Source organism: Tiliqua scincoides, chromosome 6 (assembly GCF_035046505.1).
Source record: "Tiliqua scincoides isolate rTilSci1 chromosome 6, rTilSci1.hap2, whole genome shotgun sequence".
Lineage (NCBI taxonomy): Eukaryota > Metazoa > Chordata > Lepidosauria > Squamata > Scincidae > Tiliqua > Tiliqua scincoides.
Genome location: NC_089826.1, coordinates 18,622,176 through 18,636,662, shown reverse-complemented (window position 1 = coordinate 18,636,662; position 14,487 = coordinate 18,622,176). Strand labels below are relative to the sequence as shown.

General features: G+C 42.9%; 1 protein-coding gene across 1 annotated transcript in view; it reads left to right on the top strand.

Annotated features, from left to right (window-relative positions):
* Nucleotides 1-14,487, top strand: part of STPG2 (sperm tail PG-rich repeat containing 2) — a 290,626-nt gene that overhangs the window by 11,993 nt on the left and 264,146 nt on the right. The window contains exons 4-5 of the mRNA XM_066632982.1: nt 2,439-2,603; nt 3,894-3,896. Of these exons, the coding sequence (XP_066489079.1) occupies nt 2,439-2,603; nt 3,894-3,896 (168 nt within the window). The remainder of the gene's footprint in view (nt 1-2,438; nt 2,604-3,893; nt 3,897-14,487) is intronic.

Sequence of the window (14,487 nt, the reverse complement as noted above, 5' to 3'; positions counted from 1 at the left end):
GCTCCGCAAGGCTTTGAGAGTAACATGGTGCCCCAACAGACAGTGTAGTTCTTCTAACAAATCTGTGTTTATCTACCAAAGACATTTAACTAGCGATCTTAATTTCAAATAGTTTGTAATGCAGTTCAGCAGTGATACAGCACAGTGATTTAGCTATTAGATTCGCTTCAGTATTCCAACTCTCCTCACTGTGGCTGTGAGCTTGCCATTTATTTAAATACAGGTGGAGTCTATTTATAAGCTTGAGTTCCGTTCAGTGACCCAGTGAATGCTTAAGAAAAATGCTGTGTACTAAATTCCAGAGTTATGCAAATAACTGACACTTGGGGCTGGAAGGAAAGTAAGGCAGCTGTTTTCAATCCCCTCTCCTCTGCTTCACCACCTCCTTCTTCTCCTCCTCGGCTCCGTACTCAGCCCTCCCCATTGCCAGCTGTCCCACTTCTTTCACAGGTGGGATGCTGAGCTTTTAAGAGTCCAGTCCTATGTGTTTCTACTCAGGAACTACCTATGTGTTCCTTACTCTCAGGAAAGTGTGGATCAGATTGTAGCCTGAGAGCCCAGTCCTATGCTTGCCTACTCAGAAGTAAGTCCCATTGTAGTCAATGGGGCTTACTCCCAGGGAAGTGTGGAGAGGATTGTAGCCTAAATCTCATGCTTTGGCTTGCTGGGAAGACTTGCTTGCTGGGCTGTTTTGTTAGTGTAGGCTGGAGCACAGGGAGCCTACACCATCTCAGTCTGAAGGGGTGGGGGAATTTGGCAAACACTTCCTGGGTTTTTTAAAGCAATCCCCTGTTAATACCTCACCTGCCCCTGTGTGTATGTGAGTGAGTGAGAGAGAGAGAGTGCTCCACCTTGCTGCAAGTGTTCTGGTTACACACGGTTTTCTGCCCTCCCTTCCCCTCTTCAGCTTCTTTGCTGGCTCAGGGGCTCCAGGAGTCTTACTGTTCCTTCGAAAGGGGAGCCTCTTCCATGGCTCCAGGGCTATTTCCCTGCCTGTGTGAGGTGGAGCAAAGGTGTGTTTGACCTTCAATTCACCCCACCCAATTTGCCTTGAAACAGATGAAAAATCCGTGGATAAATAGGTTGCACATGTACACATATGTGCTAAGAGCATTCAAGGCGGTTTACAAATAAAACAATACTAAATGCATTGATGTGATAAAAACAACCCACTAAACTTGGATCATGATAAAAATACATGCATTAAAAAGTGTCAGTTCCCCTAGTGTCCACTTACAAAAGCTTCCCTGAATAAAAAGACCCCACCAAAAGGACTCAAGGGAGAGCTGTTCTCAATTCTGGGGGACAGAATTCCACAGGTGGGGCACTACTGCCAAGAAAGCCGTATTTCTTGCCCCCTCACAGCAAGAAATGGGGTGGCACAGTTAGAAGGGCTCCCTCTCATGACCTGGGAGGACAGGTTGGGTTGTATGGAAGGAGATGGTCTGTCAGCTACCCTGGACCTGAACCGCAATGAGCTTCAAAACTAGCACTTTGAATTGAGGTTGGAAATGAACTGGCAGTCACTGTAGTCACTGAAGCAGTGGCCTGACTGAGTCAAACCATGAGCCCCAGCATCCACACAGGCAGCTGTGTTCTGTACTAATTGCAGTTTCTGGACCATCTTCAGCTCCTAGTGGGGGGCCGGTTCGCTTTAGGTGCCACCCTGGGGGGTGACACCACTAGTAACCAAAATTGCAGTTGTTAGAAATAATACCATGTTATATACCATTCAATGCGTAATTTACAGCATAACGCAAGGAAACAAACCAGAGTGAAATATCTCCATTCCATCAAAAGTTATGGCCAAAAAACCAGAAAACAAAAATGCAACTGTCTTATGTAATGAAAAGTACAATTTCCTTAACTCAAAACGGACCAATGAAACTGTTCAAAGAGCCAATGAGATGTTGTTGCCCAGCATGGAACTAATAAGATGTTAGCAAGGTGACACCCAGGGGAGTGACACCAGGGGTGGATCCAGTGTTTGTGTTGGGTGGAGGGTGTGAGCACTAACTCCAGAGCCTGGTTGAACTGGCCTCTGTGACCAAAATTTGCTGGGCGGGTAGACCTGGGTTCCCATCTGGACTTGGAGCCCAGATCTACCTACCATGTAAACCTGGGCTCCCATGCCAACTGCCTTCTGGAGCCACCTCATCCAGGCAGGTAGATCTGGGCTCCCTTCTGGACTTGGAGCCTAGATCTACCTGCTGGGTAGACTCGGGCTCCCATTCTGACTGGCACCCAATTTTGCTCCCCCTCCTGGCTGGTGCCCTTACCCACTGTTAAATTAATTTTTTCATATGGGTGACAAAAATTTATGGGCTGCGGGTGTCAAATGACTGAGCTACACCACTGCATAGCCAATCACATCTTATGCTGCATTGTTAAAGTGTGCTTAAGTAGTAATTCAAGGTGTATTGCGTTTGGTTTTACAGAAACTTGCAAGTGCTATCAAAGTACTTCGAAAGTCAGATGCCCCTTCTATCCCCTCCCCAGGACAAGCATATGGTTACGAAGAGGCTGAGGATGGCAGCCTTATAAAACACAACCCTCCGAAAAGAGACAACACTTTAGGTCCTGCATACTACAAGACAGGAAGAGTAAGTCAACTTTAAATCCTTTTGTTATGATTCATGTGTGCAAAATAAAAGTTGAATCCTTATCTATCATACACTGGCATGAGAATTCCTCTTATAGTTTAATCTTGAAGGATACTGCAGTGAGAAAGAGGGCTGGGGATCAGGACTGCGGGGGATAAAGACTACTGATCCCATTCTATGCAGAATTGAATGATGTTGCAGTTCCATAATGTCAAGTACAACAGCTGCAAGTGAACTTGAACTGAAGTCCTTGGGATGCTGGGCTGCAGTTGTTGCCCCCGTATTGAAGAGGGGGAGGTGAGACTGAGTGGCTTACCTAAGGCCACTTAGCAAGTTCATAGCAGAAGTAAGAGCCAAGGGACTTCTGATTTCGCAGCTCAGTCTGTTACGGTACAGTCCTGTGCTGATGCTATGTCAGTGTGATGTGTCATATCTGAAGTCTGTTCAGCACAAAGTGGGAGGGGGAAACAAGAGCCTTGGCAACTCCACGCTGGTGCAGCTTTCCCAGTGACTGTTAATTTCCATGGAAACCCTGATACAGCCCAACATTTGTGGCCTGGTGTCCACTCAATGTCAGCTTGATATCTGACTGACATTGACCCAGTGTGCAAGGAGCCAGTCACCACAACCTATCCAGCCCCAATGCCAGTGACCAGAAAAGCATCACCAAGTTGAACCAAGCAAGGGGTCGTGGCAGGTGTAGATCCAATGAGTGGCCATCACTGGGATGATATCCCCCTGGCAGCCTCCAGGGGCAAAGAGCAAAGCAACAGACGTTGCCTGTCACTGAGACATCTCCCTATGGTTGACACTTCACCCCATATAACTCAAATATGCCACAGTACCCTCATCTCTGCCCTTTCCAACCCCTTATTGGTCTTTTGATCTCTGGTGTACTAGCTGCAAGAAACAACAGAGTTCTCTATTGGGAAGTTAGACATGCCCTCTGCCAATGTAGAGAATCTAGCGGAGAAAAAAACATGAGAATGTATTGTGTCAGGAAGTTATGTGGAAATTTGTAGGACTGTAGTCCCAGATTGTTAAATTGTAACATGGTTTTGACACAGCTTAAAAAAAACAAAAAAAAAACTTCAGTTGCATGTGGTTTGCATCTATGTTTTCATTTCTTTCGATATGCTTAATGGCTTTCATGTTTCTAGTGAGTTATTTTTATGGATTTTGATCAGTGGTTTGATAATAATTGAAAAACAAGGAATAAACTGGTCTGTCTTAAGCACCAAGAGCATTTCAAAGTAATCGTACATTATTTATTTTCATACAAAAAAGTAGCATGTGTTGGAGAAAACTTCCATAAAGCACTTGCTGACAATTACAGCTATTATACGAAGTGCTTACTTTTTGACATGGTGTTGTATTTTCAACAATTTTCACTTTCAGTATGAACAAAAAAGTTTATTTTAGGCTTCTGTTTGAATGGTGTCTTTTCTGTCCAAGAATGCTTATTTTATGTGAAAGCATGTTTGCAGTGCTACTTTTTAGCAGCTACTAAAATAAGTAATCCTTATAATTTTCCAGCACATCTCACCTTTAATATTGGAGACCAATAATTTAGAGTTTGTAATTAACTAAAATGAAATCAATACACTTTTTTTTTTTTGGAAGTTTAATATTTTCTGTAAGATTTTTTTTCCCCATTCAGTGCAGTAGGGGGCAGCAGAGTCATCAAAATGAGCAACTTTGACATTCAATGCATGGAATGCTTTTGCTCCCATCTGATTGGATTTTTTTGTTCCCATTTTAAGTCAATTTTTTGTGTGTGAAAGATTAAGAATTCTGTATTTCAAACATTACAAATAATTCAGTACAGTGAAACTTCAATTTAAGAGACTTTGGAAATAACTGATCTTTAAATTAATCATATATATTTTGTATCACCGCACATGCATTATCATAAATGCATTCAGATTTAACAGACTTCTGGCATTAATGGACACCCCTTATCCCCATTAGTTTATTAAATCAAGGGTTTTCTGTGGAAGCATAAATCTTTATCTTGAATCTGTAAATTATGTACAGTTTGATTTTGACCCTGAATTGACAGTCTTAGGCTGCAATCCCAGGTAAGTAAGTGCATATTTACCTGGGAGTCACAGCTGCTGCTTGTCAGTAGAGTAGCTACTACTGCGTCCTGCTATCCTGCGGCAGCCACTGGAGGTTTCCTTGGGGAAAGGAGACTTTTGTCCACTTCCCTTGGGGAAAGCCCCAAGCTCCATAGTGGGGCTTCTCAAGCCCGTGTCAGCTATTTTGCCAGTGCAGACTTGAAAGACTCCTTGTTGGACCTTTTGACCTGACGTAGATCTCAGGATCCAGTGGAGCCTAGCTGTTGTCTAGCTCCAGGCAGCTTCCAGCTGGCTCTAGGCTCAATGCCAACTGGTGCTGGGTCAGTGCCTGTGTGGATGTGCCTTACGGCACGTTTGCGACACCCATGCTGGCGCTGAGGAGCTTTAGGATTGAGGCCTTGGTACCATTGATCTCTGTAGGGCTTACATCTGTGTAGGCACACATAGGCTCACACTGTTAGCGACTCTATTAAAATACTTATATACTTCCTTTGAGGCCAGAAAGGTTCTAAGGTCTGCAAACCTTTTGGCAAAAGGGCTGTGTTGTATATCTGAGATGGTGTTGAGGGCCAGAAAATAAATACATGGAGACCCAATGTGCTGAGAATTTGATTGACTACAATAAGTGGGTGGGGGTGGGAGGAGGAGGGGAGCAGAGGGTAAAATTGACTTGCAAAGGAAGAGAGGAATGGATTTTGAAAAAGGATCAAGCGACCCACGATGCGGTTCACAAACTTTTATGTCTCAGTTTCTGTTCCATTTTAAGTTGTTAATAATAATAATAATAATAATAAATATAATATACTGCCTTTCTCGCCATTGGTTAGGTTCTTTGGCTTTATTCAAGGCAGTTTACATGGGCAGGCTTTCTCTAAACCCCTGAGAGGTTTTTTACAATACACAAAGAAGTTCTGTCTTTTGAGAACACACTACTTTCCAGGTGGATCTTTTTTTGCCTGGTCTTCATTCTGGCCATGTTGCCTCCCACACTGAGAAACAGCTGCTGCTGGCTTCTTGTCTCCCACTCAAGAGCTTAGCTCAGTTCATCAGCTTTCAAAGTTTCATAGCACACGGAAGCTTCAAGTGTTCTTGAACTGGCGACCTTCACATGTTGTCTTTGGCTCTGCCCTCCAGACCAGACCTTCTGCCAAATTAAAGTTTAACAAACTTTAATTTATATTTATATTCCAGGTCTGCCAGCATTGGTATAGATCTCATTCAGCCATTAGAGGTGCTGAAAGTAATGCAATGCAATGGGACAACTTATTTTCATTACATTACATTCAGCACCTCTAGTGGCTGAATGCAGTACAGTATATACCCAGAGGTGTGTCTTTTGAATTATTTCTAGCCCTGAGAGGCTGGGGAACAGCACAGGCCAGATAAAATTCTCCTGAGGGCTGAATTTGGCCTCCAGGCTTAGGTTTGGAGACCCCTGTTCTAAGCAATGGCTAAAAATATCCCATCAAGCACAGTCCTATGCAGGTCTATTGAGGAGTAAGCCCTGTGAATTCATTGGGACTTACTCCCAGTCTGCTTTTCAGCCTGCTTCTTGAACCTTTGATATAGACCAGGCATTTTCAACCACTGTGCCATGGCACACTGGTGTGCCATGAGTGGTCCACAGGTGTGCCATAGGAATTTGTGGGAAGGTAATTTATTAGTAGGGCCAATGGGAGATGTGAGCCTCCCACTGGCAGCATGGTATGCTTTGTCAATTGTCAAAAACCTGATGGTGTGCCTTGACCGTTTTAGTGCCTTGTCAGTGTGCCATGAGATGAAAAAGGTTGAAAGTCACTGATATGAACCATCTGCTGAACAGTGAAATTCAAGGGCTGCAACTGGAGGGATGGTGCAAAAACTCAGATATAGCATTGGGGTTACCATGGCAATGGGTGCTGTGCTGATCAGCACAGCACCATGTGTCTATGTGTGATCCGCACTACTGGTAGACCTGCCTACAGGAAGAGGTGCTCAATTTTGTGCCTTGAGGGGTGATTGAGGACTGCATGATCTAGGCTTGTGGACAATCTCTGGGCAACTAGTTACCATATTGGAAATGACAAAAGGATGGGTGCAAATCCTGCTGTCTGTGGCTTCAACCATAATTTTGCAGGCAGAATTGTGATTGCTCACAAAAACCCTGCAAATGCCCCTGCATTCACAGAACATTGTAAATAGAAAATTTGGGAGCATTTATGGTGTTACATGGGGTTGCTGTAATTTCAAAACTTTAAGAACACCATTCTTTGGGGCACAGAATTTACCTCCAGTGATCCAACTAATTTGTAGTTTGGGGAAGAGGAGATGGGAAACAAGTCACCTCTACATTGAGGACTACACAAAGTAATCAATGTATGCTTAACGGAGGATTGTTGGAGATCTGCTTCAATTACAAATTGAAACAGAAATATATGAAACATGTTTTTGTTTTCGGAGGGTATTTATGCATGTGTGTGATTTTTATGACGATTCCAAAAGTATTTTGCAACTGGATGCCTTCATAATACAAGAATTCAGAATTATGCAACATTTTCACACAAGCGTTTGAGATGTGATAAATATGTGTTTCCACTTGAGAAACTACACGATGCAGTCCCAAATCTGTGTTTTCTATGTTAGGCGTTCATGCTAAGGTCACTGACACTGATAAATTGAGTAACGTTGGGAACATGCTGGGAAATACCTGTGTATTGCAGCACTGAAAGACAGTCCATTAGTGCTAGAATTAATGTACTCTGGGATTCTAATTCTTCATGGAATCTATTTCCATATTTAATTACGGGAAAGTCATCAGAAAAAAAGGTACAAAGCACCTTCTTTCATTTTTATTGTCAACGGGAGTGGCGATTAGTAATTCTTCAAGTTATATTGCAATGTTCACTTAAAATAATGCACCTCCTTGCTGAGTTTGCTTCAATTAAACCATATTTTATTTGCTAATGACATAGCTAGTTGACGGCGACCTTGAAGTTAGTATCGTCAACACTTCATGGCAGAAAGAGCTTGGTGATTTAGAGAAGAGTGTATCAATTTATTCTTCTGTCTGTCCATGTTTTTAAAAGGCTTTTTAATTCCATTAAAGTTGGGGTATTTTACCTGAATAATGCACAGTTTGGTGAGTTAAGTAGCAGTCAATTTGTGTTCTTTTTAATGCAGAGCTTAAGTTGTATATGGAAATGGAAAGAATTTTATTCAAGTTGATTGAGTCTCAAAAAGAATAGCCTGTAGTCAGAGCGCCTTTAAAATTGGTTTCAGAATTGAACTGAATCGCTGAAGTGTTCTTTGTAAAAGAAATATATTGACCTTAATGTTCTTTCATATATATTTTATAAATATTTAGTTGTTGAATTTGGGTTATGTAATGAAACCTTTTTGGCTATTCTGTGGTAGTCTGGGGGGAAAATCTTCAGAATAGCCCCTTTACTTGGTCCTCTAAATTCATACACATCATCCAACTGTTGTGATTATTAGTTTTACCAAAGTGTCATCGTTATCACTTGGCAACCCAAAGAACTCTGATGAAGAAAATACTGTATAATTTCTGACCTTTTTTTATTCTGGGTACCATATACACATAGATCCAGAGGTTGAGTACAAGTGTCCCCCTTTATCCATGGTGGTTCTGTTTTGAACCCCCACCCCCACAAATACTGCAGGAGCACTTTAAAAACATGTAGAAAGTAAAAAGCCCAAAATGACTTCCCTTACCGTTGCACAGAGAAACAACTGCATTTTGAGGGCTTCAGGCAGTCTACTGAGCTCCCTGCAACCTCTTCTGGGTCATGTGAAGGCCATTCTCTTTGCCCAGGCTCTCTCCAGAATGCATTGTGATGGAATGGGAAGTTTTTTCCCCCTTATTTTCTACATATTTTTAAAGTTTTCACCTGGTGTCCATGAGAACTGCAGATAACTGAAACCACGGATGCCAGTTCTGCAGATACGGTAGCACACCTGTACTATACATATGTTTTGGCCTGCTATTTTCTTAAAAAATGTTTAGGGGAGCAGGGCATGCAAATTCTAGCAATACCACATTGCGATAAGGGTTTTAATGCTTTGTTCCATTGCAGTTTGGATTTGGATCGCACTGCTGTTATGCTATTTACATGAGGGAAAGAGTTTAATTTGGCTTTCCATTGAAGCTTTTTTTCCTACCATAAACAGTGCATTTTAAAGAGAATTTCAGCTGGGACAAAATGTTAAAGCCCTTTATTTCTTGCCTTCCCCACCATAGATTTGCATGGCCTCCTTGTGCTGTTTAAAGAAAAATATAAAGCTAAAACGTTATTTAAAAGTAATGTGTGTTTTGGCCCTTAGTTTAGTGGATTTTGATGATTCAGGAACTTTTCCAACCAGATGTAGGTCTTCAGTCTTCCTGATGGAAATAAGGAGAAAAGCAGCAATCCAGCTCGTATTGGAACATAGCACGTAGAATCCAGCCCTGTATTGCTTTCTGTGTGAGTGAGTTTTGGACTACATATGTTCCTTATTACTTTATTAGTTCAATTTAAAAAGGTTATTCTATACTATTCTCAGTGAACCATTGAATGATATGTGATTTAGCTGTGAATCAATGTGCTCCATTTTAAATGTAAGGAGAAGCTATTTTAATTCACTAAGGTACATTTGTTAAATAAAGTAAATTTAAATATACTTTCAACCATTCCTAATTTTGCAGAGTCCATTTTTTGATGTATTGACTTTCTCTGTTTATACAAGAAACTCAACTATGTTAACTTTAAAATGTATATAGGACATATTCCTTTAATTTTCATTAGACCATCTTTAAGAAAGACTCATTGTCCAGAATTTTCTTTATTAACATGACAGTATATCCTCTCCCCCCCCCCCCCCCCCGTGGGTAGCTTCATGTCACTGGAGCTCAAAAAAGCTACCTCACCACAAAGTTACTCACGGGCAACCCAATCCTGAGCTTCTCAGCACGCGGGGCCACAGTGGTGCTGAAAATGGCTGCTGCTGCATCCTGTGTGCTGCTGGCGGCTCCTCGGGAGAAGGGGACTTTTGTCCCCTTCCGCTGGGTAAAGTGAGTAGCCCCGCAAAGGTCAGTGTAGAATCAAGAGCGGTCTTGCGGTGAGCCCAACACAGAGGGTCTGGATGCTCCACTGGTTCCACCTCCCTCCCTTCACCCCAGAACACCCCCTCCCTCTGCCTCCCCCTTTCCAGAATGCCCCCTCCCCAGCTCCCCCATGCCCTTACCTACCTCTTTGCTGCCCAACAGTCCGTGCGACCGCTGAGCAGCAGAGCTCCAGCGCTCACCTGGCGCTACCCCAGTGCTGGCTAGCACTGGGCTAGCATAAGCGCTAAGGCCCACAAAAGCTCACGTTTGCGACAGTGCACACTGGCTCAGGATTGGGCTCAAGGTCATTCTTATTTATGATTAAGAGTACAGTCTCAATTCCCCTAGCCTTTGGCCTTCTCCAGACTTGCTTATTTTTAGCCACCTGACTCTCTTGTTCTAAGACTTTTCCCTTCTAATTCCTGTCTAGGTTTTTGGCTTGCATTTCTCAAGAAGGTGCTCCTCTTCCAGGCTCAGTTTTAGGGAAGTGCCTTTTGGGGTAGCATAGAGTCAGTTGCAGCTGGTGCTGCTTCCAATAGGGAAGAATATCATTTGGGAGGGGTTAGTCTTCTCCCCCAGCTCTGTCTTCTCACCTGTAACATCCTGCTCCTCCTTCTTCCTGGTCAGGAGTTCTTTGTTCTGTTTTTGTTTCTCTTCCTGTACTTTCCTGCATCTCTCCTCCTCCTTCGGCTTGCTTTTCTTTTCTGCTCTCTGTCCTTCCTTCTCTTGTTCCCTTGGGGCCCTCCTTATGTGTGACATCTGTTCAACCTCCCCTCTCCCATCAGTCTCCTTCTCAGTCTGTGGACCAGGATTGAATAACCAGGGTGTCAAACTTGTTTCATATAGTGGGCCAAATATCATTCATGATGCCTATTAAGAGCCAGAAGTGATGTCATTAAACAGGAAATGATGTCATTAAGCAGGTTCTTAGTGACCAGAAATAAGCACTTTTTTCCTCATTAGCTGCAAATGGCAGAAGAGAAAACATGCAAATCGTGAGCATATTTTCAAGATATGGGAGAGCCCAATTTTCATGTGGGCTGCCCTTTCAAGCAGTGACAGCTCAGCACAGCTCAGCAACTGAGAGCAGTTGCTGGAGATGGTGGGAGAGTTGTCTAAGGGCTAGATAAATTGCTTCTGGGAGCCATATCTGGCCTGCAGGTCTTTTGTTTAACACCCCTAAACTAGACAGTGCTACTATTTGATGTCATTGCTACATGTTGCAATTTGTGGCCATCCCAGACCCATTCTCTATTGCAGTGGATCGCGAGCCAATTTCAGGTGGGTCCCCATTCATTTCAATATTTTATTTTTAATATATTGGACTTGATGCTACCATGGTATGTGATTGCATTTGGGGAAGTGTTACAGACCTGTACTTTTAACAAGCTGCTATGTATATTTTAACAATGATTAAATGGGACTTACTCCTGGGCAAGTGTGGGTAGTATTGCAGCCTAGGATTGTTAAAAACTTTCCTGCCTGATGATGTCACTTCCAGTCATGACATCACTTCCAGTGTTTCCTAACAGATTCTCATTTTAAAAGTGGGTCCCAGCATTAAATGTGTGAGAACCACTGCTCTATTGCATTGGTGCAGGGGCACTGAAACGGTAAACTGGCCTCACACAATAGTATGAAGGATTGTTTGCATACATGCTTGCAAATGATGTATGTGTAACTGGCTCAAGTTAGGCCTGGTTCTCACTGAGGTGGTAAATGATTTGTTTTTCCTTATAAATAGATAAGGGAACAATCCTATCTTGCACTGGAACAAGCAAGCCAAGAGGCTTGCACTGTATCCAGCTCAGGTTAGGTGCCCAAACTGTTCCCCTTGCCTCTGGGTAAGCCACTGCAGCCCCTATAGGTCTCCTCAAACTTGTGTCACCTCCTGAGGTGGCACAAGTCCGAGGAGAGTGGAGTAACTTGAAGCCGCTCTGCACTGTTTGGGAATGGAGTTGGGATCTGGCATAATAGCCGGATCTCAGCCCTGGCCCCAGGACCGCCCTCTGCCCACCCTGTAATGCCTCCCTCCTGCCTCCTTCCCGTCCCTCCCAGACCCCTGTGTCGGCTGAGCTTGGCTGACACAACTTACCTGGGGGAAGCTGCCACGGAGGCTGAATTCAGCCTCTGTGTGCCAGTGCAGCTCCGTATGCTGACACAGCTTCCTCCTGAGGAGGCGCAAATGTGCTTTAGTAACTTGAGGGGACATTTGGTTTGGGAATGTGGTGCAAAGGGTAACATCTAAATGCTTTGTCCCTGAGTACTACTGTCCCACTCCTGATTGGACCTCCCCCAGTTGCTATTTTCTTAGAAAATAAGAACATAAGAAGAGCCCTGCAGGATCAAGCCAAATGCCCATCTTATCCAGCGTATCTCACAGTGACCCACCAGATGCCTCAGGGGGCCCACAAGACAACAAGAGACCTGCATCCTGGTGCCCTCCCTTGCATCTGGCATATAGCCCATTTCTAAAATAAGGTGGTTGCGCATAGCCATCATGGCTTGAAACCTGTGATGGACTTTCCCATCCAGTCCCCTTTTAAAGGCATCTAGGCCAGATGTCATAACCATATCCTGTGACAAGGAGTTCCACAAACTAATTACATACTGGGTAAAGAAATATTTTATTTTGTGTGTCCTAACTCTCCCAACACTCAATTTTAATAGATGTCCTCTGGGTCTGGTGTTGTGTGAGAGGGAAAACAACATGCCTCTATCCATCCCTTGCATAATTTTTTTTACTATAATATTAGAAGTACAAAAAATGAAAAATGATAGCAACACAAATGGAAGCCCAAATAATCCTAGCATCAGATGTATTTGGACTCTCAGCCTGCAGGTTAGTTGTATCACTTTTAGTACTCTCCTCTCTCTCTCTCCAAAATGTGTTTTTATTTCCTTGCAATAGGGAAAACTAGCTTAAAGAGTAGAGCAGTAGCCCTGAATCTCTCATCCTGAAGTACGAGCTTTCTGTTAAAATAGGGAACATTTAACATTGTTTTTTTTCCACTTAGATTCTGAATTTGTACAGTCTATACTACCTACCTCAGGACTCTAATCTGCCATTCCTTTGTATCTCTAATGAAGTAAAGAGAAGTAAAATTACTACTTACGTAATACCATCCATGAACATGGCATGCCATTTTATATAGAATGAGAGAATAGGTCCCTGTTGTTCACACTCTGGAAATGGACAGACAACAGATATTGGGGGGACAGAAGGGTGGTGGTACCATAAGCTAACAGGAAGAAAATGCAGTTGTTTTGCTTCTATATAATTTTGGCTGTGTTTCTCAACCAGTGGTATGTGTGCCACCAGTGGTATTTGAGGTGGTGTCTGGTGGCACTCATGGACCCCTGGGAATATAACACAACAAGTAGTGGTAGGAGGCTCCAAAGCATGCTTACACATTTATCTGGGAGTAAGCCTCACTGTGCACAATAAGATACGTTTTGAATAGACATGCATAGGATTGTACTGAATTGTACTGACTGTTACAGTGTGTAGTGCATTAGGACACATTGGGGATTTGGTCTGGAGAAAGGATTTTAGGGAAACATCAAAGGTTTGAAAGTATCGAATTTTAAGTAAGAATCCCCTTCTGAAATTGTCTCTGTAGTATAAGCAAGTTTCAATTTCTTTTATGTAATGAACACAATTAGTTTTCTAATATTGCATTGCCCCAGGAGACAGAAACCATATGAATAAAACCATATTATTTTTTTAAAATGGCTAAATATGTTTATAGCTGAAGTCCATTTCTACTGCTTAACTGGTATGTGAAGTTAAGGCTGAGCCTTGTCTTCTCCTCAGAACTGCAGTGAACTAGGCATAATTGTTGAAGGTTAAATTCTGTGCTGTGGTAGCACCATTTAAATTTAGGCTTATAGAACTACTTGTACGATACCTTCTTTAAGCACAGAAGAATGAATTTTCAGGATATTCCCAGCATATAAAACTGTTTTTTATATAGGTTCAAGGATGACCTCTATTAAAAATGTTAATAATTTCTTGCAGCAACCACTGGATGGTGCTCTACTCCTATTTCTGTGAAAGACTGAATTTAGTGGACTACAGGGCATAATTTCCTTGAGATAAGCTAATTAAAAGTTGCTACATATGTGATATTTTCTATACAGTACAAGGGGCCCCCATATCTATGAATCCTATATCCACTGATCCTGGAGGATCTTCTGAGCGGTCTTACCTCCGGAGGGTCTTCTGAGCCTAGCAGAGGCTGTGTGTACCTACCCTGTGTAGACAGGGGTGCCTCTGTCAGGCTCAGACTGACTCTTAGAGTAAAAAAGAAAAAAATCACTTCCAGTTTTTTTTAAAAACCCCGAAAGCTTCCTTGGGCCTCCTAATGCCTTATAAGGCATTAAAAATGTCACTGCCGGTTTTATGAAAAAACCAAAAGTCGCTTTTTCATTGTAAGGCTCATCTGAACCTGGCAGAAGCCATGGGAGGATGTGTGTGGCCTCTGCTAGGCTCAGAGGACTCTCCGGGGACAAGGGGAGCTCCGGAGTGTGGGGGAATGTTCCCTGGTATTGACGGTTTCAGTTAACCATGGGGTGTTGTGGAACAGAACTTCCACAGATACTGGGGCACACCTGTATAGAGATAATTGGTTGGTTAGCCATGAAATTGTTGTAGCATAAGCACTTGTGCTCCATGGCATACGTGACATGTGCTTTCCTCTTACATTAAAATAAATAGGCT